Source organism: Aulonocara sp. 'chitande type north' Nkhata Bay, linkage group LG22, assembly GCF_057382095.1.
Source record: "Aulonocara sp. 'chitande type north' Nkhata Bay isolate Kocher_YH1m ecotype deep benthic linkage group LG22, A_spYH_male_GT1.1, whole genome shotgun sequence".
NCBI classification, from domain to species: Eukaryota; Metazoa; Chordata; class Actinopteri; order Cichliformes; family Cichlidae; genus Aulonocara; species Aulonocara sp. 'chitande type north' Nkhata Bay.
Window position 1 is genome coordinate 2346736 of NC_141364.1, and position 25816 is coordinate 2372551.

The following is a 25816-nucleotide window of genomic DNA, read 5'->3' on the forward strand; positions in this document are numbered from 1 at the left end:
GGATGGGAGAGCATCATGTACACAGTTAGTGTTGTTCAATTTATCAATTAGACGCTTCAGAGTGGAGAGAGAAACGGGTTCGAATTGATAAAAAGTGGCCGAACAATCAGGGGTAGACATACAATCAGTCACCAGAGGAAGAGTAGATCTAAGGGATAAAACTTTATCTAAAAAATAGTTTGAGAATTTTCCACAAAGACCCGGGGAAGACAGCAGTGGCATAGAGGGACGGGGGTTCACCACAGAGTTAAAAATTTTAAATAGAATTCATGGATTATCACCATTAGTGGAAATAATTTTAGAGAGAAAAGCCGCTTTAGCCGTTCTGGCAGCAGTTTGGAACTTCGAGCGGCTAATACGTAAAATATCATAAGAAGACTGAAGTCTATCACTCCTCCACTTCCTCTCATCACGCCGACATATACGTCGAAGGGCACGAACAGAATCATTTAACCAGCATTGTGAGAAAGTTCTAGGGCGTTTCATTTTGATGGGTGCAACAATGTTAAGAATCGAGGAACAGGTGGTTAAAAGAGTATTAGTAGAGTTCTCAAGTGTGTGTGGGGAAGAACAATCCAGCATACTAAATGGGGAGTTAACAAAAGACGTAATAAAGTTGACCACAGTATTGGCATTAATAGTGCGCGTAGGATAAAGAGGAGAGTTTAGGTATTGTCCAGTATCACCCAGGTCTACATCGAAAATGACCGGGGAATGATCAGAGAGACCAGTATTCCTGATTTCCTTAATGCAAATGTCCACATTGAATGAAAAAACCAAATCAAGGGTGTGGCCTTGAACATGGGTAGGCTCATTCACCCACTGAATAAGATTAAAGGAATCAGTCAGCACAAGAAAATCTTTAGCCAATTGGTCATTCATACAGCAAACATGAATGTTAAAATCTCCAGAAACAATAACAGAATCATATTTAAAAAGAACGGATCCCAAAAAATCAGCAAATTCAGAGATAAACATCTTATGATACCACGACACACAAAGTGGTCCGAGAGCCCGTCAGTTCCAATAGCTGAACTTCAAAACTGGAATAGGTTGGAGAGGATAGCAGCCGTGCATCATGTTTATTTTTGAAAACCGAGGCTAAGCCACCACCTCTACCAGTTAGCCTAGGTGAGCTAAAGAAGGCACAGTCAGGAGGTAGAAGCTCAGAGAAGGGGATGAACTCACCCGGAGAAGTCCAGGTCTCCGTTAGAAATAGGACATCCAGTCCCGAGGTGAGAAAAAAGTCATTTAGGAGGAAGGCCTTATTTGAAAGAGACCTGACATTAAATAAGGCCAACCGAATCCGGGGGGCCAGGACCTTAGTAGTAGCCCGTCGCAAGGAGCAAAGGTTGTTATGTTGAACACCGCGGCCAGGCGGTGTTATCCAAAATCGGGCAGAGTGGTAAGCCACTGGGCGAGCAGGGTAGGTATGAAGGCCGACGGAGCAAATCCAACGGTGGGTTAGCAGTCTAGCCGCAGAGTGGCTGCTGAGATAGTGGAAGAAACGGGATAGCTCACGGCCTGTAGAAGGGAAGTCCATAGCCATGGCTCTGATATAAGCCTTAACGCGGACACGGACGCCGCTCCTCCTACCCCGTTTCCTGAGGCGTTTCCTACGGAGCATGGGAAGAGGAGGATAGGTCACATAGGTAGGGGAGACAGGCATCAGGGGGATAGCGGCACCGGCGGTCCCAAGGCAGTCAGGTCGTTGAGAACAGGAAAACCGAAGATTCAGGAGCGTGTCTCTGTCATAAGTTATTAGTGTACAATCACCTAGAGAACATAAAACCAAAGATAAAACAACGAGAAGTACAACGCCAAGGCGAAGACGTGGTCGGAGACGGTCAGCCATGCACACCGGCGCCATCTTGCTTCCACTGTACATACGGTAAAGTGGAAGCAAGTGAGGACTCGAGCAGCAGAGTTCTGAATGAGCTGTAGTTGTCTGACTGATTTTTTAGGTAGACCTGTAAAGATGCTGTTACAGCAATCAAGCCTACTAAAGATGAAAGCATGGACTAGTTTTTCCAGGTCCTGTTGAGACATCAGATCTTTTATCCTTGAAATATTCTTGAGGTGATAGTAAGCTGATTTTGTTATTGTCTTAATGTGTTTTTCTAAGTTTAGGTCTGCATCCATCACTACACCCAAATTTCTCGCCTGGTTTGTGGTTTTTAGATGTATAGATTGAAGTTCTCTGGTGACCTGTAATCGTTTTTCTTTGGCGCCAAAGACTATTACCTCAGTTTTGTTTTTGTGTAGCTGGAGAAAATTGTGGCACAACCAGTCATTAATTTCCTCAATGCATTTACCAAGAGCCTGTACAGGGCCTCGGTCTCCTGGTGACATTGTGATATATATTTGTGTGTCATCTGCATAGCTGTGATAGTTTATTTTGTTGTTGTTTATAATCTGTGCCAGTGGGAGCATGTAAATGTTAAACAGAAGGGGTCCCAAGATGGAACCTTGGGGAACTCCACATGTGATACTTGTCTGCTCAGATGTGAAGTTACCCATTGATACAAAATATTTCCTGTTTTCTAAGTATGTTTTGAACCAGTTTAGTACAGTTCCTGAGAGACCTGCCCAGTTCTCCAGTCGTTTGAGTAATATGTTGTGGTCTACTGTATCAAATGCTGCACTGAGATCCAGTAAAACTAAGGCTGACATTTTTCCACTGTCTGTATTCAGACGTTTGTCATTGAACACTTTGGTCAGCACTTTGGTAGTACGACTTTGCCAAGCTACAGAGCTGCCCCGCTTGATGGATTGTCGGAGCATTACAGCTACCGTAGTCAGGAGCCTCGCGGAGTGATACGTACTGTGCTTCAACGTAATATTACAGTATTGTGTGTGTGTGTGTGTATAAGGACCATAAATGGCACCTGTAAGAGACGTGGTTACGAAGCGGATTTCAAACTCCAGGCTGTCAGTCACGCAGTAGAAGTTCGGAACAGTGCAGCTATGAAATCTGTCTCTTTGTTGTTGTGCTCAGCATCTTTTAGTTTACATTTTGACTGCACAATTGTGAGCTTTTTGCTATGCACAAAAACAACATAGTTTTCTTTTATTTATGGAGCATTATTATTTAATAAATGCTGATAATTTATTTTTGAGTAATGTCTTCATGTACATCTATGCTGTATGTTAAGTGCCTGTGTGACATCTGGGACACAGCTTTGGCTAACAGGGCTCTAGACTAATGGGCGCACTCAAATTTTTCAACTGCATCGCTTAACACCGCAGTTTTATATGTGCACTTTTTTTTGGGGGGGGGGGGGAAGTTGAAGTCCATACAGACAATATTCATTTCTAAATGATTAACTAACAATCTTGTTCTTAAAGTACTTTGTCAATATTGTAGAAAATGTTAATCATCAATTTAGCCTCAGACAGTCAGAAATTTTATAATTCTGATCATTTATCAGTACTGACACATGTGAGACTTCATCAGAATTGTGAACATCACAGCAGATGGCTTTGTGTCAAAGTAACTGAGAATAAAACACAGAAAAACATGAAGGAGATTGAAAGTTTAAATTTCTTCAGTATTGAACAGCAGAAAATAGGCTTTCTTGTCCGAGGTCATTTAAGGGGAAAAAAGAAAAGAAAAGAAAAAGACAGCGGCTGACAGCGCTGTAAACAACGGTAGACTGGTGGGTAATAAGTGAAGGAATAATGCAGAAAACAGATTAGAGACGGGAAACTGTTCTTGAAGTACAGAGAGAGAGAGAGAGCTAGCTGTGCATGAAGTGTGATTTTTATCATGGTGGAAGCAAAACAGCAAAACTCAGAGGGAATTCATGACGATGTTCATCAAATGTGAAGCGTAGTTTGCTGCTTCTTTTGCTGCTGGCTCGGCGAATTTTGGTTGCACAGCTTCTATTTTAAACACTTGATGTACTCAGCTGCATGAAGAGCACGCTTGAGTTTCTCTGACACAATTAAATAAAACCTGATGAAGGTCAAAGGTCGTCACTTGTATGTTGAACTACAAACTTGTCATCTGGAATTCTTTCACAATTTTTTGCAGATAGTGTGTTATTTATCATAAAGTGATTCAGAGTTATTCATACCAGAGTAACCAGAGAGGATCATATATTTTTAAATATATAACTTTCTACAGGACTGAATATAATATCTTTATGTAAAAGTCCGGAGCCTCTGGGGAGTATCCGAGTATTTATAACATTACACAAACCAAGGGTCTCCATCACAGTGTTGATGAAATGCTGGGTTTATCCATCTTCTGGGGCGAGCCTACAGAGGAGCTCTGAAGATTTCCCTGTGAGGGAGCTGCTGGTGAAGATCATGAGTCCTGCTTGATCAATATGATGAGCTTCAGTGTTCCTGTTTCTTAAATGAAGCCTCTCTCAGTGGATCAACAGAACTTGTTGATCAGAAACAGAAAGTGTTTGCTGTTGATATAATATGGACTCTATTATTAAATGAAAAGAACAAATTAGACTACACTACTGAAACATTCTGCTGATGCTTTTAAAGTTTCCATGTTACCAGGCTGTAGAGGGCTCTGAAAATGTAAACAGTTTTAGATCCATTACACTCACAGTCTTATGTTAAAATCTCAAAGGACAGCATTATATTTTTGATATTAACAGTAACTCTGGGCCTCCTTGGAGTGTGTAGCTGATCTCATCGCTGTCTAAGAATGTATAATAAGACCTAAGGAGTGCTGAATCCTTCAATAACACAGACTATTAGAGTAACAGGTGTGTAGCATCGCTAACACAGCTAGAAACAAGCCCCCAACACATTGCGTATGCTAGCGGCTAATCTAGCAAACAAATTAACAGTGGTTTTAGATGTTGTAGAACTATAAGATGATAAGCTGTGTGTCTTTTTCATAACAGTGACGTGGTTGCATTTACCTTAATTAAACGAGTCGTCAGTCGCGGTAAACCAGCTAAAAACTGGAGTCGCCGGGCTACGTAAAAAGTGTAGGGGAGTGTGTTTGCGGTCACGTCCAGCGGGTGTGTGGGCGGGAGCGTTACACAGTCGCTCCACCTCAAGTCACTACTGCGCAGACTCTGCCTCCAAAAATGCAACATGGCAGCCTCCACAAGCGGGGTATATTTTTGCACAATGGGAGGAGGCGGTGTCGCTTCGTCCATGTTTTCTATAGTCATTGGTTTATAGTATGTGTGTGTACATGGCAGTAATTTTATTATGTTGTTTTCTGTATCTCTGTTACCATGTTACTATTTTTAAGTTTCATGAATGTGCTGCATGAAAAACGTTTATTGTGTGTGTGTGTGTGTGTGTGTGTGTGTGTGTGTGTGTGTGTGTGTGTGTGTGTGTGTGTGTGTGTGAGAAACACCCTGTGCCTAAAACTATGTGAAAGTTACCGTATATATGTTCAGTGCAGATAGACATATACTGCATATAGTTATATATGTCATACAAAAATCCACCACAGCATGGAACAAAATACACCCACATGTAACAGTAATAGCTAAAAATGTAGCAAAAGAAACCATAACAGACAAAACAAAACCTTTCCATTGCCCAAATACTGATGTCATCCACCCCTCCAGAGGATTGTCAATTTCAGAATGCTCATGCATTGCTTTGGATAATGTTTGGAGGCCTTCCAGGGCTCTGGTTACAGAGCCGTCTGCGGCCATATTGCTGGGAATGAAAGTGCAACACATACCTCCAAACATTACACAAACACACCCTTTTTTCCGTCAAGAGCCAGTCTTTTCTGAACTGCCATGAGTGATGAGGGACCCAGCTGTTCGGCCAATCCCTCCATCGCATCCCGAGTCAGATTGGCCAACCTCAGAACATTGTAATGGACGTAATTAATTTGTTCAACATTCTTATTTTTAGTCACTGGGAAAAGAGCATTATAGGCAGGTTTTTAAACCCTGCTGCAACCTGATCTAGTAATTTTGTGATGGTGGGCTGAGTGGCAGGCAGGAAAAAGCACCCAAAATGCAGGACTCTCAAAACAGGACTGGAACTCTAAATGCAGCTTTATTGCGGGCAAAACTTACTTGTGAAATAAAACTCACAAAAGCAAAACTCAGAAAAGAGTCACTGGAGGACTGGACATAACAAACACACAGCATGTTGAGGGTACGACACAACAGGGAGCACAGGAAAATACAGGGCTTACATACACAGGGGAGTAATCAGGGAATGAGAAACAGGAGGGAGACACAGCTTGGAGAAATTAGGCTAACGAGACGGGAGAAGTAAAACTGAACACATAGACATGAGACATGAACTTTCAAAGTAAAACAGGAAACAAGAAGCAATTTACTAAGACACAGACTTGACAGAGAGACAGAATTGACAGAAAATATGAACTGTAATACAAAATCAGATCAGCCCAACTCAAGAATCAGAACATAAATCATAATCTAGAAAAACACCAAAATACAAGACAGAGAAAGCTGGGTCAAAATGACCCAGAACCGTGACAGATGTATGATCACTCAGGACTCACCTAGGGACCCTATGGCATCTATATATGTTGGAGACTCAACAGATAAATCAAACGAGGAAGTGGACCTTTTAAACAGCACATGGCGTCTACGCCGAGCGGTAAGCTGTCGTACCCTGTCTCCTGAGACTCTCACCCTCTTTTCACCCACAAGTATCAGCGGCGCTCCTAGGCGCACCATGCAACACAACTCAATGTTCCTCTGGTAATTCTAGCATATAGTCTGTATTCCCCACAATAATAATAGAAACCCGATCCGGCCCAGGGGTCAATATAAGTTCCATTTTCCCAAGAGGAATTAGCTTCTTGCAACCAAATCTGTGTGTGTGTATATGTGTGTATGCAGCATTTTGCATATCAGCATAAACACTTGTTAGCACCAGCGTGTGCATATGTATTCGTGCGTGCATCACTTTTAACTGAGTCAGCGTGTAGGTGTTCATCACTTTCCTGTTCTGGTGTCTTGGGTAAACCACAGTCTGAAGCGTGCCCTGGGGTCCTGCCCTCCTCCTTTTCAGTCTGTTTGCGACCACTGCTACTGCTGCTCACAGTGCTGTCCACCCTGGTTCTGACTCCAATTGGGGCAGTCCTTTCTTCAGTGTCCATGCTCGCCGCAGGTGAAACCTACATCATTGCTCCTTCTGTCTCTGCCACGCCCTTTTCCTGTGCTGCCCAATCCTCCGTGTTGGTCTGTCACCGCCCTGCACAGTGTTAATGCAAAGTTATGGAGGTCAGCATTCTGTTGCTAGACCTCACTTTTCATTGGAGCTTGATGGGCGTGTCGTCACAGCTCTGTCAGCTGAGGTCTTCTGGGGATCTCCTCCTGTCTAGTGAAGCGGGCCTTGGGTTTAGTGCCCTCTGTCTCTGCTGGGTGAGGCGCCCCTCCTGCAGCTCAGTTGGGATTTTCAGGTTGTTGTTGTGGGTCAAGCTGCTGCAGAGGTTAGTCAGGGTCACGTCGAAGAGGGTAGAGGGTAGAGCAGGAGTCCAGGTCAGCTTTGGCTTCCAGGGCTTGCAGAGCAGCCTGTAATGGGGCATAAGTAGAAGAACAGACAGGGGTGGACAAACAGGAAAATGATGCACTATCTGGTGTATTATACCGAGAGTGGAGAAGCGCCGGCCCAGGCTCTGTGTCAGCTCTCTCTCCCTCCCCTCTTTCCTCCTTCTCTCCTATCTCACTTTTAGGCGTTTCTTTAGGCAGTTCTTCTGAAGTTGCTTCCCCCCCCCCCCCCCCACTGCCTCTTCTATCCACATCGTCAGATACCTTTTTAAAAATATAATCATCTCATCTTTTCTCTAATCTAATTCAACTAATTTCCATATCAATTTATAACTCACTCATGTTGGTCAGTCAGCGGAAAACATCCCACATTTTTACTATCTTAACAACTAAATTATCTGATCATTGGTTGGTCATACCAGTCTCTTTTACAAAAGTCACATTGTTGTCCTGCAACCTGGAGAGTTATCTGTCAGCAGTAAACAAATCTAACATTTAATAACAAGTGTTCAGTTTCCCTGCTTTAGTATTGCTGAGAGATATTGACGTGTTCTTAAGTGTAAGGTGATCTTCATTGCATGTGTGTGCGTTAGTTGGCAGGTTAATAGTATGTGTTCAGTGGAACTACTCTCCCCTTGCTCGTTTTTTTTCCCCCAAAAAATGCATCTCCTTAAAAGGTGCCTTTCTTTTGTTCAATAACACTTTTGATCCGTCTATCCACATTTTAACACGTCTCTTTCATCACTCATTCTACTCACATCAGCTGAGTTCCTTCAGGCTGCCACACACACTCTTCACATCACTGCATTCCTCAGCATAATGATTCATAATGATTTTACTTAATGATACTATTTTTCCCCCTTTCTATTTTTCAGCATTTCTTTTACTTCCCTTTTTGCCTCTTCACCCTGTGTTTTAGGCACTTTTCCCCGTGCAGTCACGCAGACTTCCTCCCCTAACTTGTCTTCCACCCAGAGCCAATCTCCACTTCCTCTCTCACCTTCATGGCCGACTGCCTTCTCCTCTCCAAGAATGTGACATGATGCCTGTCAAATTCTACTCGACACACACACAGCTGCGGAGATCAACCATGCCAATCTAATCTGCCTCTTTTTCTCAACGCAGCTGCTATTAAACAACACAAAATAATTCACTCGCCTGTGGGACGGGTCACAACATATCGGGCTCTTAAAATCCTTTTAATTTAAACAGTCACCGTAAGTTTTACACTGTTTGGCAAGCAGACATCAACCTGTGGTTATTAACAAACGACTCTTGCTCTGTGCTATTCTAGAATGGTTTGAGGGTTCTCAATTCTCAGGTTATAAACCTAGACCTGCAGACGCCGCTGGTCCGACACTACATCCAGATGCCAGGCCCCTGTAGCTGGTGCAGCCGAAGATAGCGTAGGCCCTGCCAGCTGTTCCCCGGCAGACCCCAAGCAGCTGGGGAAAGAGGGCGGCTGGGCGACGGTGTGGAGGAAGTGTAGTCTTAAACAGAAGCCCCAGGTACACCACCAACCCGTTCATGTGTCTAACCGTTTTTCCCCACTCGGCGACACACCCACTGGGGGTCAAACTCTGGTAATTGGTGATTCTGTTCTCAGACATGTGAAGCTAGAGACACCGGCAACCATAGTCAGTTGTCTTCCAGGGGCCAGAGCAGGCGACATTGAAGGAAATTTAAAACTGCTGACTAAAGGTAAACGTAAATACAGTAAAATCATAATTCACGTCGGCAGTAATGACACCCGGTTACGCCAATCGGAGGTCACTAAAATCAATATTGAATCGGTGTGTAACTTTGCACAACAATGTGGGACTCTGTAGCTTTCTCTGGTCCCCTCCCCAATCAGACCAGCAGTGACATGTTTAGCTGCATGTTCTCCTTAAATTGCTGGCTGTCTGAGTGGTGTCCCAGAAACGATGTGGGCTTCATAAAAAATTGGCAAACCTTCTGGAGGAAACCTGGTCTTGTTAGGAGAGACGGCATCCATCCCACTTTGGATGGAGCAGCTCTCATTTCTAGAAATATGGACAAATTTATTAAACCCCCCAAAATATGACTATCCAGAGTTGGGACCAGGAAGCAGAGTTGCAGTCTTACACGCCTCTCTGCAGCTTCTCTCCTCCTGCTACCCCCCCAAAAACCCATCTCCATAGAGACTGTGTCAGCTCCCAAACAGACAAAAAACAAACTAAAAACCAGCAACAAACAACTTAAACATAAACAATCACAAAGAAAGAACAATACAGTATCCACATCTGAACCAAAGAGTAAAACAGTGAAATGTGGATTATTAAATATTAGGTCTCTCTTCTCCAAGTCTCTGTACATGACTGAATAATTGATCAACAAATTGATTTACTCTGCCTTACAGAAACCTGGTTGCAGCAGGATGATTATGTTAGTTTAAATGAATCAACACCCCGAGTCATTCTAACTACCAGAAACCTCGAAGCACAGGCCGAGGGGGCGGTGTGGCAGCAATTTTTCACACCAGCCTATTAATCAACCAAAGACCCAGACAGACTTTTAATTCATTTGAAAGCCTGATGCTTCGCCTCGTCCACCCCAGCTGTGAAACTCAGAAACCAGTCTTACTTGTTATCATCTATCGTCCACCTGGGCCTTACACAGAGTTTCTGTCTGATTTCTCAGACTTTATATCTAATTCAGTTCTGAGCTCAGATAAAATAATTATTGTGGGTGATTTTAACATCCATGTAGATGCTAAAAATGACAGCCTCAACATGGCATTTAATCTGTTATTAGACTCAATTGGCTTCTCTCAAAATGTAAAAGAACCCACCCACCACTTTAATCACACTCTAGATCTTGTTTTAACATATGGCATAGAAACTGAACATTTAACAGTGTTTCCTGAAAACCCTCTGCTGTCTGATCATTTCCTGATAACATTTACATTTACAATAATTGATTACACAGCGGTGGAGAGTAGACTTTATCACAGTAGATGTCTTTCTGAAAGCGCTGTAACTAAGTTTAAGAATATAATCCACCCACTGTTATCATCTTGAATGCCCTGTACCAACACAGAGCAGAGCAGCTATCTGAACGCTGCTCCAACAGAGGTCGATTATCGTGTTAATAATTTTACCTCCTCACTACGTACGACTCTGGATACTGTAGCTCCTGTGAAAACTAAGGTCTCTAATCAGAAGTACCTGACTCTGTGGTATAATTCTCAAACACGTAGCCTAAAGCAGATGACTCGTTTGCTGCTTTATAAGAAAGCCCTCCGCAAAGCCAGAACATATTACTGATCGTCATTTTAATCTTAAATATGATCAACCTATCTCTAATAATCAGCTATGTACCACAGGCCTTCAAGCTGGCTGTAGTTAAACTTTTACTCAAAAAGCATCTCTAGACCCAGCAGTCTTAGCTAATTATAGGCCAATCTCCAACCTTCCTTTCATATCAAACATCCTTGAAAGAGTAGTTGTCAAACAGCTAACAGATCATCTGCAGAGGTTTATTTGAAGAGTTTCAGTCAGGTTTCAGAGCTCATCACAGCACAGAAACAGCTTTAGTGAAGGTTACAAATGATCTTCTTATGGCCTCTGACAGTGGACTCATCTCTGTGCTTGTCCTGCTAGACCTTAGTGCAGCGTTCGATACTGTCGACCATAATATCCTATTAGAGCGATTAGAACATGCTGTAGGTATTACAGGTACTGTGCTGCAGTGGTTTGTATCATATCTATCTAATAGACTCCAGTTTGTGCATGTAAATGGAGAGTCCTCTTCACACACTGAGGTTAGTTATGGAGTTCCACAGGGTTCAGTGCTAGGACCAATTCTGTTTACACTATACATGCTTCCCTTAGGCAGCATCATTAGAAGACATAGCATAAATTATCACTGCTATGCAGATGACACCCAGCTCTATCTATCCACGAAGCCAGATAACACACACCAATTAGTTAACCAATTAACAATTAACTAATTGCATTAGTTAAATTGTCTTACATACCTAAAGACCTGGATGGCCGCTAACTTTCTGCTTCTTAATTCAGATCAAACTGAGGTTATTGTACTCGGCCCTGAAAATCTTAGAAATATGGTATTTCGAAAGTTTTAAGAGACATCGTTGACTGGAAAAGTTCTCCGCCAGTTTCTTCATCCCACAGGGATTCTGTTAGGCTATGCCCACTGTGGACCTGCATAATGCCAGCAAGGACAGGAATCCTAAAGTAAGCATCCAAATACTCTTCTTCCTTCTAAATTGGTGCAATCGAGGATGATTTTCTTGATAGGGTATGGCATGAAAAGGTCAAAAGAAGACTTGATGTGTTGTGCATGAGTAACTGCCAAGCGTGTAGGTCCTAGGGTCATCCAAATCACATTGGCAGCCATGAGGGGGGGGGGGGTTCATTTCTTGAGCAGGAAGACTATTCAGTTTTTGCCTTGTTTTGACATCCATACAGTGTTATTTGCAAGCTGCTGAGAGTCTGGCCCTATAGCTGGGTGCTCACAGGCTCATCCTGAGGCTCTCTGACTCTTCCAATATCAACTGTAACACAGTCTGAACAGAGAATCACTTTGCCATCTTGATCAGTTGTGGTATGGAACCACAATGACAGAGATATTTGTAGTTTCATGCCTCCAAGATTCGTTCCTGCAAGACAGAGGGTGAAATGTGCGGGAATGTGGGTGCAGACAGTGTTGGTTGCTCCAATTTTGCAGCAATGTTGTAACTAGGGATGGGTATCGTTTAGGTTTTATCCGATACCGGTGCCAAATCGGTACTTTTGAAACGGTGCCGGTGCTCAAATGGTGCTCAAACCGGTGCTTAAAGAATGGAGAACACAAAATTGGTCCAAAAACCTCTCATGTTCAGCTGTTTTTTGTAAAAAGATAACAATGTTAGCCTTTTCTGCAGCTATGGGGCATATATGGTATCACTCTTGGCTGGAAGCTGTCACGGCTCAACGGCACGAGGGAACAGGGATGGACACAGGCGCAGAAACCAACCCGGAAGCGAGGTGACAGAAAACAAATGATTTATTTCCGCCCACAGGTAAACAAAGGTGAAACACAAAGCGACGCCACCACACTAGTGGCGCGTAGGATTCGTCGGTGATAATGAGGGCGACCTAGACACCTCTAGGAGACGGCTGAACAGCGGGGACAGCGGGGAGGTAGAAACAGGACTAGGTAGGGGCCGGGGGCACTGGAACAAGAGGAGATCACGATCAGAGGGATCCAGCAGACAACCAATAATCCTCCGCAGTTGAATTGAATTGCCTTACTTGGTTTCAGATGGAGGGGACAGGTGGAGCGGAAAACCCGGAAGCGGTCGAGGCGTGGGGAGGCAGGCAGGTGAGCGGTGGGCCGGCAGGCCACGTTGTGTAAGCAGCTGGCGGCCCAGGTCCAGGAGGACGGGAGCGAGGGGAACAAGATCTCCACTCCGGGTGCTATCGCTGAGGACAAGAAAAGACAGGTCAGTCATCACACGGCGTTAAGACAAGGTTTAGGATGCTCCACTGAACTAACATGGGAATAGCAGATACTCAGGCGATGAGTGGTTGAGAGCGCAGGTCTGATATACCGCTGGCACGATTGCTCACAGGTGGTCAGCCAGGGAGGGGCAACCGGACTCCGCCTAAAGGAGGAGGAGCCGCTGTCTGAGACCTGCAGGTGCCCAACCAGACCATGACAGAAGCAGTGCTTAAACAATGGAAAAAACACAAACTTTGTCCAAAAACCTCTCATGTTTAACTGTTTTCCACTTTTTCTTTGGTCATTTTAGCCTTTTTGTCCAGGGTGAAGGGAGTATCTGCCATCAAACAGGAAGACAGCCGCATGTAGCTATGATGAGGTTTGCTAGTTCACCTTACATGCATTAATGTAATAACGTGGTTAGCCTACTCAACGTAAATTACACACGAACAACATTAAGCTCCTCACGCAGAGAAGAACGGCTGCTGCTGCATCATCATCCTCATCATTTCTGCTACACTGGCAGGGCTAGGGGCCAGGACTCTCCTCTTCGTGTTTTTGGGGGATGTTGCATAACAGGCAACCCACCCGCAGTAGATGCGCTCGGTGTGAGGTCTCGCAGCAAGCTATCAAATACGGCTCATTTCTGGGCTTTTAAAAAAAACGCTATGCGTCGCCAGGTGTTTCATCGGATTCTTGGTGTTACCTCCTTTGACAGTATCACAGTATCAGCTTAAAGCACTTGTTGCTGCTGAGTTTGCATATTTTGCTGTGAAGTACAGCCAGACTTTTGACCGCTTCGCCTTGGACATTTTTAATCTGTAGCTCTGCGCTAACAGAACGTACGTACCTGGGCCCGCCTACTATTCTCGGAAACGTAAAATGATTGGCTAGAAGTGTATCACAGCTCAGGAAAAAAAAGCACCGAATAAAGCACCGAAATGTGCGCTGCTTTTCGGTCTGGTTACTACCGTTTATGTCAGAACCGGTGCCATCATGGCACCGGACACCGGTACCCATCCCTAGTTGTAACCTTGTGTGGGAACAGCACTGATGGGTCACACCTGGGTCAATTCACATGCTTTTCTCTCTCTCTCACACTCACACACACAGATCATTTTCACTAGCCACGGGTCCAGTGGACCTGAAGACCCTGTATGTGGTGCAAATGTGAAAGGGACGGGAAGTCAATGTGAATGTTTTCTGAGTTATGTTCCTCACTGAAAATGAGTCACAGCCAATTAATCTTAATTTGAGAAAATAATTATTTCTATAATTTTTCTTAAGCTAAAAACTGAAAACGGTTCATGTGGACCCAAAGCCCTTATAAGGGGTAAGTCAGACAGCTTTGAAGAGAAAACGCAGAGGAAGTAAAACTAGAAGAGAGACACAGTTCTTCTGACACGTCACAATGTGTGAAACTGTGAGTTATGTACAAATGAAAACAGCATTCAACAAGATCTGAAGTTCAGTTTCATGAATTTAAAACACTGAAATTAAACTGAGACATTATAATAACATAAAAATATAAATGACAGAAACAGTTCATTAAAATACCTCCAGAAAGTTTCTATTTTTAATATTGTCTATAATATCACAGAGATAATAAGGGTTAACTCAGCAGTTGCAATATGTACATAATAACATGGCCTTGTTGTCATGTGTGGCTGTGTGGCAGGATGTAGGACCTGAACGCAAGACTCAAACATGGGAAGTTAACTGAAAACGGCAGCTTTATTCCTGGAAATAATTCTACACTTTTGCAGAAAACCAAACCGAAATAAAGGAACTAGAAATGAGAAACTCAAACCAAAAAACAAAGGAACTAAGAAACTACATTGGGAAACAGAGTGCTAGCAAATTACTAGGAGCATGGAGGTAACACACAGCAAAGAGGGTGTACACTGAAAAAAAGAATATGTTGGATTTACTTAATTCAGTAGTGGCCAGTATTTGCAGACAGATGTTTTGCATGGGCAGTTATTCATAGGGCTGCTCAATTAATCGAATTTTAATCACGATGACGATCTGGGCTTTCAACTATCATTAAAAATGACTGAGCCGATTATTAGCCCCTCCCTCATGCTTTACTCTCGCACTGCTCCGTGTGGCAAATCCAGCGCACCTCTCTGCATTTCGAACAAGCGTCACAACAATTAAGAGCGGCGGTCCCCAACCCCCGGGCCTCGGACCGGTACTGGTCCGTGATTCGTTTGGTACCGGGCCGCGAGAGTAGAGGCTCAGGTGTGAAATGTATGGTTTTCAGGGTTTTTATCGGTTTTCAGCGTTATTTTGTTATAGTTTTTATCGTTAACTCTGTTTTCCTGGGTCTTTTGACGTGTGTTATGAATAAATCTTCATTTTTTCGGTACCGGTACTGGTTTTATTTTGTTGCATTTATCCGCAACACCTTAAAGGCCGGTCCGTGAAAATATTGTCGGGCATAAACCGGTCCGTGGCGCAAAAAAGGTTGGAGACCGCTGATTAAGAGGACCCGAGAGAAGCTCGGAAAGCTAAGCAGAAGTTATTTGGAGAGGAGAGTGACTGCCGTTGGTTGAAAAGAGAGGTAAAAAAAAACTTCAGTGGTGTTGCACACTATTTTATATTATTTTATATTATTTTTTTAAAGTCATTATTCAATACATTGTTATTGTTAACCCTTTAAAGCCGGTCAGAGCAGCACGCTCTGTTTTGTGTAACTATTTTTAAATCCCTGTAGAACCTGAACCGTGTAAGCTAGCGCAATAATTTGTTTTGCATATGAAACCAGAGGAGTTGTACTTACATCTGATGCCATCAGCTTGTCCTTGGTCACGGTTTCCTTCCACATAAAGCTTTGCAAAAACTGCATAAAAAGCGCTTGCAGGAACAAAAACATAATATTCCAGAAACACGCTTTGCCGATCCGATCAGCTGTTCCTAACACTTCCCACAGTGAAACAGACGTCAGCGCGAACGATCGCATGTCCGCCATTTCCTGCCCGAAACCGGAAGTGACGTCATTTTCGCAGAAAATGTAGTTTTTTACTTGTAAGCCGTAAAAGCCTTTCCTTGTCATGTTTGACTTTTCTGAATAGTTTCTGGGATGCTTAGAACTCGAATTGCACTGCTGGAAATAGTTTATTTTGATGCTGTTTTCTTTGCAAATTTGCATCATAGGATTGTTTTTTTGTTTTTCCTGCAGTATATAAAAATTGCTCCAAATCTCCAAAATCAGAATCAGAATCAGAATCAGAATACTTTATTGATCCCTGGGGGAAATTATTTTTTGTTACAGTGCTCCATTTTAAACCAACATTAAGACAAGACAGACAATACGCTAACTAAGAATAGTACAATATATACATATATATACATACATACATACATAAGTCACTTATAAATAAATATTTGGAAAATAAAACTATGAAGACACTCAAAATAAATTTCCTGTTGTTGTAAACTATTGTTTGCAACTTTTTTGTATTTAAAGTTTTGAGGGATAAGCCTCTTAAATTTCTCCAAGTAGAAATATATGTAAAAAAACCCAAAACGATTTTAAATTTTTTACTATGTTTACTATGGACTTAATGCATACATATTATTAAAATATGGGCTATAACAGTTGTATAGCAACTTGAAATGCTCCCACAAATGGCACTACAACATGTAAAAAAAAAATATAAGCTCTGGCGGACTTGGTTCTATAGTAGGTCTTAAAGGGTTAAATAAATATCGTCAAATAATCGAGATCTCAATTTGAGTGAAAATAATCGTGATTATCATTTTTGCCATAATCGAGCAGCCCTAGTTATTCATATTCTATAAACCTGGGCATTTTCTGTTGATAAAATGTGATTGAAACATGTTTAGATGAAGTAAGTTGAGCTCTTGGAATATGTTAACCTTCAAAATTTTCTTTATTCCAACACTATTCAATAACCTTTAACCCAATACTACTTTTTCACTTAAATACTACATGTTATCTTCATATTACATAATGTTCAACAAAATCTAGAGTCTGGTTAGCATACATTTTCAATTGGTTTACTATAACTTCCACTCCATCCATCCTCTTATCATTTTCAGGGTTGGGGGGGGGGGAGGAGGGTGGGACCTATCACAGATGTGATAGGAATAGAGGCAGGGCTATCACATTTGCACTCACATTCACACATAGTTTAGAATCTTCAGTTAACCTAACCCTAATAACTACATGACTTCAAATGTGGAAGGACTCCTGAGTACCAAGAGAGAACCCAGGGGATTTGAACCCAGGACCTTTTTGCTGGAAGGAAACAACGTTAACTACGGCACCACCTTGCTGTCAACCCAGACTTACCAAAATTAGGAAAGCTACGATTACAAGGCTTGATGCAGAATTTTCATTACGTTTTTGTCCTTGACAGGTTGAACCAAATATAAACAGCAAACACATGTGGTGTGTGTATAGTTGTCTGCCTCTTATAATTCCAGTGATTTTCCTTTGGAAAATCCCGTGTGACCTTGTAAATTTCGTGAGTCCAGGCAACCAACCACTCTTGCAGGATTGTATAATGTCATCTCAATAAGAACAAATAACTAAATATGGGAGGCACAGGAGCAAACCCTAAGAACTCAAAATCACAAAACACTGAAGGACTTAGAGAGCTAGAAAATGCAAAAGACTAAACCATGAAAAAAAAACCAGACTAAAATCACAGAATAGAAAATAATCAAAACATAAACATTGAATACCCAGACTCAGGACCATGATATTTGTTAGACGCTGCCTTCTACAAACTGTAAGTACATCGAAGCAGCAGAGAGAAGAAGTGTTTGTGACACAGGAAATATGTCAGAGTGAACTATTTATTCATCTTTATTTTTACCAGCACAGAAACTAACAGGGCAGCGTGGTGCTGCAGTGGTGAGCACCATCACTTCTCAGAAAGAGAGTTCCTGTTTTGGGTGGAGTCTTTCTGTGTGGAGGCTCATGGTCCTGGTCTGTGAGCCAGCGTTTGTGTTTGACGTCTGATTCTGGTTCATTTCATGTTCTGAGGTGAAGTTTTGGTTATGATTGTTGTGTCTCTGTTTGTGTCCCAGGTCTTAGTTTGTTATCTAGCCTCAGGTTTTCTGTTATCATCCCCCCTCTGTGTCCCCGCCCTCTTCCTGTGTTAGTATCTCTCTGTGAAGTCAGTCTTGTCTCCATGTTGATTGGCCTGTTCCCCAGTCGTGTCTCTGTTTCTCTCACTAGTTCTCTCTTGTCTCTTGTCCTGTGTGCATCTTGTTCGGTTTTGCTTCCCAGTCTCATTAGTTAGATTATGTTCAGCTGTGTTCGCATCTATGGCCTTTTGCCTCGTTCGCCCTAGTGTATGTTTATTGTCTGCATTTTTCCTTGTGTTCTTTGTTGTGTTGCGGAGTAACGGAGTACATGTACCAGTGTTGCATATTTAAAATACAAAATATGAGTAACTGTATTCCGTTACAGTTTCCCTTGAAGAAAGTGATATTCAGAGTACAGTTGCTTTGTTGAAATAAATGGATAACATGGCGGCCTTTTCCTGTTTCATATGTTATGCTATGCCCTCTCTATTTTTTGGTAATTCCACGCCGGTGGAAACCCAAACAAAAGACGTATTAGCAGGCTCTAATCCCTGGGCCTCAATCTTGCGGCCCGCATAATGAAGTGATGAAATATTTGTAACAATTATTATTAAAAAATGATTTAATATGAAGGCATAGCTCTAAAGAATGCAGCCTCATGGGCAGTGTACTCCGTGCTGCAGGGAGAATGGACTGCCATTAGTGGTGTGCGATACTACATATTTTGGTATCGATCCAATACCAAGTAAATATGGGCCAGTATTGCTGATATCGAAAATAAGGTGGATGCTCTTTGAATTGCTAAATCTCAATAAATTTTCATGACCTCAAGTGTTTTTTGTGATGTTGCGTTTTTATTATTATTAAATAGTTAAAACCCAGGACTGTGCTCTGCTTGTGTTGTTGTTTTTGGTGGTAAAGTGTACGGCTGGCAGTGGGAGAACTGCAGACATTGAATGTAGTGTTACAGCAACCGTGTGATTATTGTAAGGGTGGGACCTCCCAAGCTGGAGACAGAGGTCGAGGTGTGTGGGGGTCCTACCACGCCCGAGGGTGGCATGCTGAGGTGAGGGCTCGGGGAACCACCTCGTCACCAGCGCCGCTTGATGCGTGCGTGATCGCCAGAGTGGACACTTCCCTGGGTCGGAGCATGGGGCGCCGATCGTTCGGGTCACTTCTCTCGCCTGTTTGCGGAGTGGAGAGTAGGTTTGGTCGGGGCTCACAGCCTTGGTGGTTTATAGTTACCAATTTTTATTTATTTATTTCCTTTTTTTTTTTCTTTTAGAAAGATCTTACATAAAAAGTGTGCAAAAAACAGTAAAAAATTAAAACAAACAAGTACTGTTGAGAAACTATAATACAGAAATTACAATTAAAATTCTCAACAACAAAAATAACAACTGGTGAAAATATAAATAATATGTAAACAACTTAACAACCCCCAAAGCGTCTTAAGTCACGTCACGTCACGGCGCAACATCTAAACACAAGAGGGGGGAGGGGGAGCAAAGTGTGCCTGCTGTGCGCTGACACAGGAGCAGCGAGTCCAGTGACCCGGCTGTTTCGTCTTTGCTGGAACCGCAGCATAGAAAACAAGAGCGGAACTTTACCCTCCTGTTATGTTGGTGTCCAGGAACACCAATTATGTTCCTGGGTCAATTTGACCCGGGACATGTTTACTCGTCTAAAAGTGTCAGAAACACTGGCATTGATTATTTTACAATTTTCTTGTATAATTTTAATTTTTTTTCGTTTTCTGTAGTTATGCAGATGGGGATAGGTTAATTGGATAATCCAAATTGCCATTAGGTGTGAATGTGTGAGTGAATGTGAGTGCGAATGGTTGTCTGTCTCTGTGTGTTGGCCCTGCGACAAACTGCCGACCTGTCCAGGGTCTACCCCGCCTCTCGCCCTACGACAGCTGGGATAGGCTCCAGCGCCCCCTGCGACCCTGAAAAGGATAAGCGGAAGTGAATGGATGGATGGATGGATGGAAGATAATTAATTAACATGCATGACTGAATAACTGAGCTGCTGGAATACACGGGCTGAGAGATCAGACTGGGAATTTGAGCTTGTGATGTGGAGTAGCTGAGAGAGGCAAGTATAAACTGATTTGAAATATACTGTGCCTGGATTTATTGTTAACTGGAGAAAATTCCAGGCACACTTAGATGACTGTTAAATAGCGAGAGAAAAAAGAATGACAGCCAGAGACAACTGAAATTGGATTTTACCCTGGCAATACTCTTCTGCAAACATTAAAGACACATGGAAGCCCAGGGATGGATGAATTTGTTTGCGCTGCTGTACGTGGCATGAATGCTGATTGGCCTGGAGAAGGCCAGGAAAAGGTCATTGGACTAGACCAGTGATAACACAAACAGCTTGACAGTGTGGGAAAGTGGAAGTGATAAAGCTTAGATTTAGTCAGCAGCGCCTGGCAGTGGACAGATGTGAGGCCATAGATCTTCCTTACTGAACTTGTGCATAAGTTTCATTTTGATGTTAATTTACGAGCTAAAAAATGATCGTATACTTTAAAAACAACTTGGTAACTTTAGTCACATGAAATCTTAAACAGTTTAACAGTTTGTTTTCTATCAGGAAATAGAAAAACGTATTACTGACAAAGAGACATTTCCTGCTTTGTGCACATGAGGTGCACATGTGTGAGCATGACGTATGTGTGTTTTTTTTTCACCACAAGCTCACCTTTTGTTAAACAAAGAAAATGCATTTATTCCTGTTTCATGCAAATGTTTTCACATGTTTCTGAGGGGCTTTGCAAATATAAATACCATGAAATGTTCCATTTGTGTGTACAAGCACACTCGAGGTTTTTATGCAATCAAATGAAAGTGTTGGTCTGTGGTCCTTTGCATGATGTCACTTCCTCAGAGTTTCTTCCTGTCTGAAAGCAGACAGAAGGCTGGACAAGAACAGTACAGCATAGCACCATATATACAAGGGTTAGTACTGCAGAACTGTTAAAGTATAGTTTAAACTCTGTAAGTGCAGCTTCTGCTCAGCTGTCTCAGTCCTCTCACGATGTCCTCAGATATTTATGCTGAACCAGATCTATCAAAGAAGGTGAGATACAGCAGAAAGGAGGACGGAGTAGAGTGGGAGCAGAGGGAGGTGGATACCTACGAGAGTACAGATGAGATCAGAGATAGTTATGATCATTTTCAGTCGCAGGAAGGAGGTAAGTCAATTATACAAATAAATGTACTTCCAGTTTGTTACAGTCAGCTTTTAATGCCAAATAACTGCAGCTCATCAAACATCTGTTTCTCCATGTGCTGTATGAACCTTTGTAGTTTACGTTTTTTTCCCACGTTGGTTTGTAGAGCTCTGTGAACAGCAAATTGATTCAGGCACTTTAGTTACAGCGCAGATGTTATAGTTCCTTGTTTTTTGGCAACCGACCCTTTTATGAAGCTAAGTTGATACAACCACAACCACAGGTCTATTAAACACAGAGTGACAGGAAATAAGCACAGACCAACATCCACACTGCTTTCTAACAGGACCACAGACTCTGAATCCTCCTTCAGTCCTGAAGGGCTCTTTCAGATGTGCTACACTGGGTCTAAGAGTGCTGTGCCTCCTGATGTTAGCTGGGATCATCATCCTGTCCATATGCTGTAAGATAAGATACAACCTCTGAACTTCTCCTGCAAATGAATGTATGACTGATACTGAATCCCAGCAGCCAACAAACATGCAGCTTCACAACCAGAACGTGTCCTTCTGCCACAGCAAATACAGGAAGTACCTGATCACATGGAAACACCTTTGATATGAGGAAGTGTTGAAGCCTCAGAGCAGCTTTGACTGAATGTAAAAAGACATATTTTCAGTGAGAACAGGCACATGTCACATGAGTCAGAATCTATTCTTTCAAAGCATGTAGGGCTTTGGAGTTGACGTCACGCCGCAATGCATTGTGGGAGCGCGGCACCATTTTCGGGGTCTACGAATCAAAACAAACACACTGTTGGAACGACGATTACAAGATGCTTAAAAGCAGCTCAAAAGAGAACGGACTGTATAGAGACCGATTGCGTCCAGAGGCGAAGCAGCTGTACTTGCAGAAAAGAGCCTGCATTGGAAATGTGGACCCGTATGAAATACGGCCGTGGAGTAGAAACCCTGGAGACCAACCGCTACTGACGTAGCCTGACATAGTTCATACCTTATCTGTGGAGTCAGCGCGTACAAGTCGTCATTCAAACAAAGGTAAGTCAGCTCGAGTACTGCGAGTGAAATGCGTTTGATTTTCCTGCAAACATTCACATTAGTGCAGCATAAATTCATTCATGAGGGGAAATTACAGTGAGAACATGTGGAGGCTGTTAGAGGGATAACATAGTGAGTTCAGTGCATTGATGAGACATTGTCCTGAAGGATTTAGTTATTCTTTATGGTTAAAGAAATTGCAATGATTTATTCATATTTATTATAAATAATCCTAATTATACATCTTGCTTCCATATTTGTATCTTGTGTCACTAAAATACATTTTATTTTAGTTTTATACATTGATCAATGACCTGCAGAATCTCATATCATATTAAGTGATTCATAACTGTCATTTTATGCTTTCTCCATCTCTAAAGTGATGACATCCTTGCATTACATACTTTAGGTTCATTTTCTGCAGGCAGGTTTCTGACAGAACAGGCAGATTTACACTATAACCTGCAGCGATGGACACATAAAGAAATGAAAAATGACATGTATGTGCTAACTTTCTAAACACTTTGTTACATTTATGATAAAGTAGATTAAACACATTTGTGTCGGCCTTGGCTCATAGTTCTTGTCTTTAAATGAACTTTGTCTGTGTGTGTTTCAGGTCCTGCACTCTCAAAGACTGAATGAACCAGCATTGCAGCCATGGGTCACTGTGAGCATCACAGGGAATGTTGAAGCCGCCCACTGCCCCTGTAAGGCCGGAGTCACGGAGACCTGCACCCACGTCACTGCTCTTCTGTTTAAAGTAGAAGCAACAGTGTTGATCCGTGGCACAAGGACTGTTACAGATGAACCTGCATACTGGGTTTTGCTGGGTAATATGACCAAGATACAGCCAGAGGTTGGCCATAAGATAGACTTCTCCTCTTCAGCTGCCCAAAAAAGGCTCTTGATCAAAACATAAACAGACCATCTGTAGTGACGGGGAAAAGGAGCCTCAAAACAGAAAAATCCCACCTGCTACTGTGGAGGAGTCGTCACTGCTATAATGCCATAATGTTTTATCTAGGGGTCTAGATTTATGCCTGTAGTGCACTGCCGTGTAAATAATTTGCATTTACTGAATATGTACTGACTGAGTCCCGCTGTTCAAAAGTTGAATAAAGAAACAAACTAATTTTTGCCTCTTTTTTTTTTTAAAATTAAAACCACTTTATAGAACATCACATTACATGTAGAATCCATGTCATTTACAGTTTACAAATGACAAAATGTTTACACAAAATCATGACAGTGTTTACATGATATCACCCACTACTAACATTACTTTATTTACTGTATCTTTTGAAAAAATACAGCTATTTATACAGCAAAAGACTTAAGAATATTTAACAGGAGCAGGTTTCATTTTTCCCTGGTTTTATTATCACACTGTTCACCAAACGCAGCAAACCTTCACCATCTTATCCTGAAGGGTCACCTCTTCACCCTCACATGGAAGAAGTATCTGATTGGCATGGTGGTATGTTTGAAGCAGGTTCCTTGTGTAGCGCTGGAACTCAGTCACGATGTTTCATCCATTTCATTGGCTGGTTTGCTGCAATAATGCCAAATAATTAGCAACTCTATAAATAGAAGGTAGTTCTGCAAAATCACTCAGTAGGATGTTTGTTCTAATTTGCTATGACCTCAGAGCGCATCAAAAATAAAACTAATAGGCTATAAAGAGTGATATGACCATATTTAGAACTTATTCTCTTATTAGAGCTTATTCTCTTGCCGGTTGTGCGATTGAACATTGCAGCGGACCACACAGCAAGAACGAACTGTTGTGTGTGACTACTTTTTCGCTTGCGCTTTGTTTAGACCCCCAAAATGGCGGATCGGGACAAAATCCTTTCCACGCCCACCCCCGTGACATCACGTTCCAAAGCCCTACATAACATCTCTGACTACAGGTGTAGAAATGCTGTTTGACTCTTCACCTTCTTCCTCCACACTGAAGCACAATTATTCTGAATCTTGTCAGTGGTTTTTGTTCACAGTTGATACGTATTTAGCTCATCAGATTTCCTGTAGTTCTAACACCTCCACCCACAGGACATGTTAAAGAGCAATGGCTGCAAGTTTCTGACTCTTATTGATATTTGACAAAGCAGAGGAAGAAGATTATTTCTGTTCAACGTTTCACTCATTTTATTTTATTTTATTTTATTTTGGTTTCACTGAAATATTTCAGATGCTTTGAACAAGAGTGAATTCAACAAACTTCACTTCAAACACAACAAACTGAACCACAGTTACAACGAGCTACAGACTGAACATCAAGGTAAGAAAGTATTTAAAATTAACAAGAAAATACTAATGTCAGATAAAATTTATATTTACATTTTTTAACATGTTTTTTTTCTACAGAGACAAAACGACTCAACAGTCAGTTACAGGAAGAAGTGAAGAAGCTGAAGGAGAAGATAGAAGGTAATAAAGTTTGAATAACTGATAGAAAACATCAGTGTTACACAGTGATAACCTGATTGTGTCTTTGTTTTGAATCCTAAATGTTTGATGCTGTGTAACAGTTTCTCTGTATAAATGTAAGTTTCAGTTCATTATGAATAAGAGAGAAAACCTGAGTTTAAATGAAGCATTTACAGGGAAAATGACAGGAACCAAAGATTAATGTGATACAACAGGACACAAAGTCTGACTTTAAAACATGTGTTTGACTTTAAGGGAAGTGTCCTGATCGATGGAGGAGATTTGGAAGCAGCTGTTACTTTAAATCCACTGAGTGGAAAACTTGGTCTGAGAGCAGGAGAGCCTGTCAGGATAAAGGAGCTGATCTGGTGATGATAAACAGCAAAGAGGAACAGGTGGGTGTGTTTGTTCATGTCTGTGTGATCTTTGATGGAGCTGACAGTCATCTGTTACTTGTGTCTTTGACCTGCTGTCAGTCTGTGACCTGCTTCCTGTCTCCACTCTGATGGATTTCGCTCTGATTTCTGCACAGTGGAAGAAAAGTTTCATCACAGTTATTCTTCCTTCAGACATGTTCACAAGATGATGTCACTACAACAGAAGTGCTGAATTATGACTGGAGACAATATTTGTGTCTCTTCTCAAACAGGAATTTGTCAATGAACCGAACATGAGAGGACGCTCTTGGATTGGTCTGAGAGCCAAACAGACATCAGGAGGATATGAATGGGAATGGGTGGACGGATCAGCGCTGACAGAAACGTGAGACATTAGTTTGTTTCTATTCCAGAGTTATTATTTAGAAGTGAAACACTGATGTTTTGGAAGATAGATCAGCAATACATGAGTTGAGCTATTTTCCAACAGCCCCACAAACTGAATGTAAAGAAAAGCAGAAATCCTCCTTTGAATGAACAGCTGTGCTTGAACTCTCTTCATCTGCAGTCTGTGATGACGTTCAGTTACAACAAGTCAGTTTGAAGGAATCAGGATTGAAACATGTTCAAAGCAGCGACCGACACATTTCACTTTGTTCAATTTGTCTTCATGTTTTTGTGCTGTAATGTTTCTTTTCTCACAGAACAAAAAGTGTTTCAGAGAATTCCTGTCTCTTCTTCTTTGGTGTTTGT

The 25816-nt window shown here is 42.0% G+C and overlaps 1 protein-coding gene and 1 long non-coding RNA gene across 4 annotated transcripts in view; one reads left to right on the forward strand and one right to left on the reverse strand.

Annotated features, from left to right (window-relative positions):
• The window catches only part of LOC147303161 (C-type lectin domain family 12 member B-like), a 72997-nt gene that overhangs the window by 33336 nt on the left and 13845 nt on the right, over nt 1-25816 (forward strand). The window contains exons 1-6 of one of the 3 annotated variants that reach the window (XM_086280106.1): nt 19511-21213; nt 21539-21655; nt 24448-24537; nt 24624-24686; nt 24942-25081; nt 25336-25448. In XM_086280106.1, coding sequence (XP_086136232.1) covers nt 21057-21213; nt 21539-21655; nt 24448-24537; nt 24624-24686; nt 24942-25081; nt 25336-25448 — 680 coding nt within the window. In that variant the 5' untranslated portion in view covers nt 19511-21056. Of the gene's footprint in view, nt 1-19510; nt 21214-21538; nt 21656-24447; nt 24538-24623; nt 24695-24941; nt 25082-25335; nt 25449-25816 lie in introns of those variants that run through there. The other 2 variants (XM_086280108.1, XM_086280110.1) reach the window with 2 other exon arrangements.
• On the reverse strand, nt 12428-13155 carry LOC147303163 (uncharacterized). The gene is made up of 3 exons (XR_015126881.1): nt 12996-13155; nt 12752-12922; nt 12428-12672 (listed from the first exon to the last, which is right to left on the reverse strand). It is a non-coding gene; the product is annotated as an uncharacterized LOC147303163 (long non-coding RNA).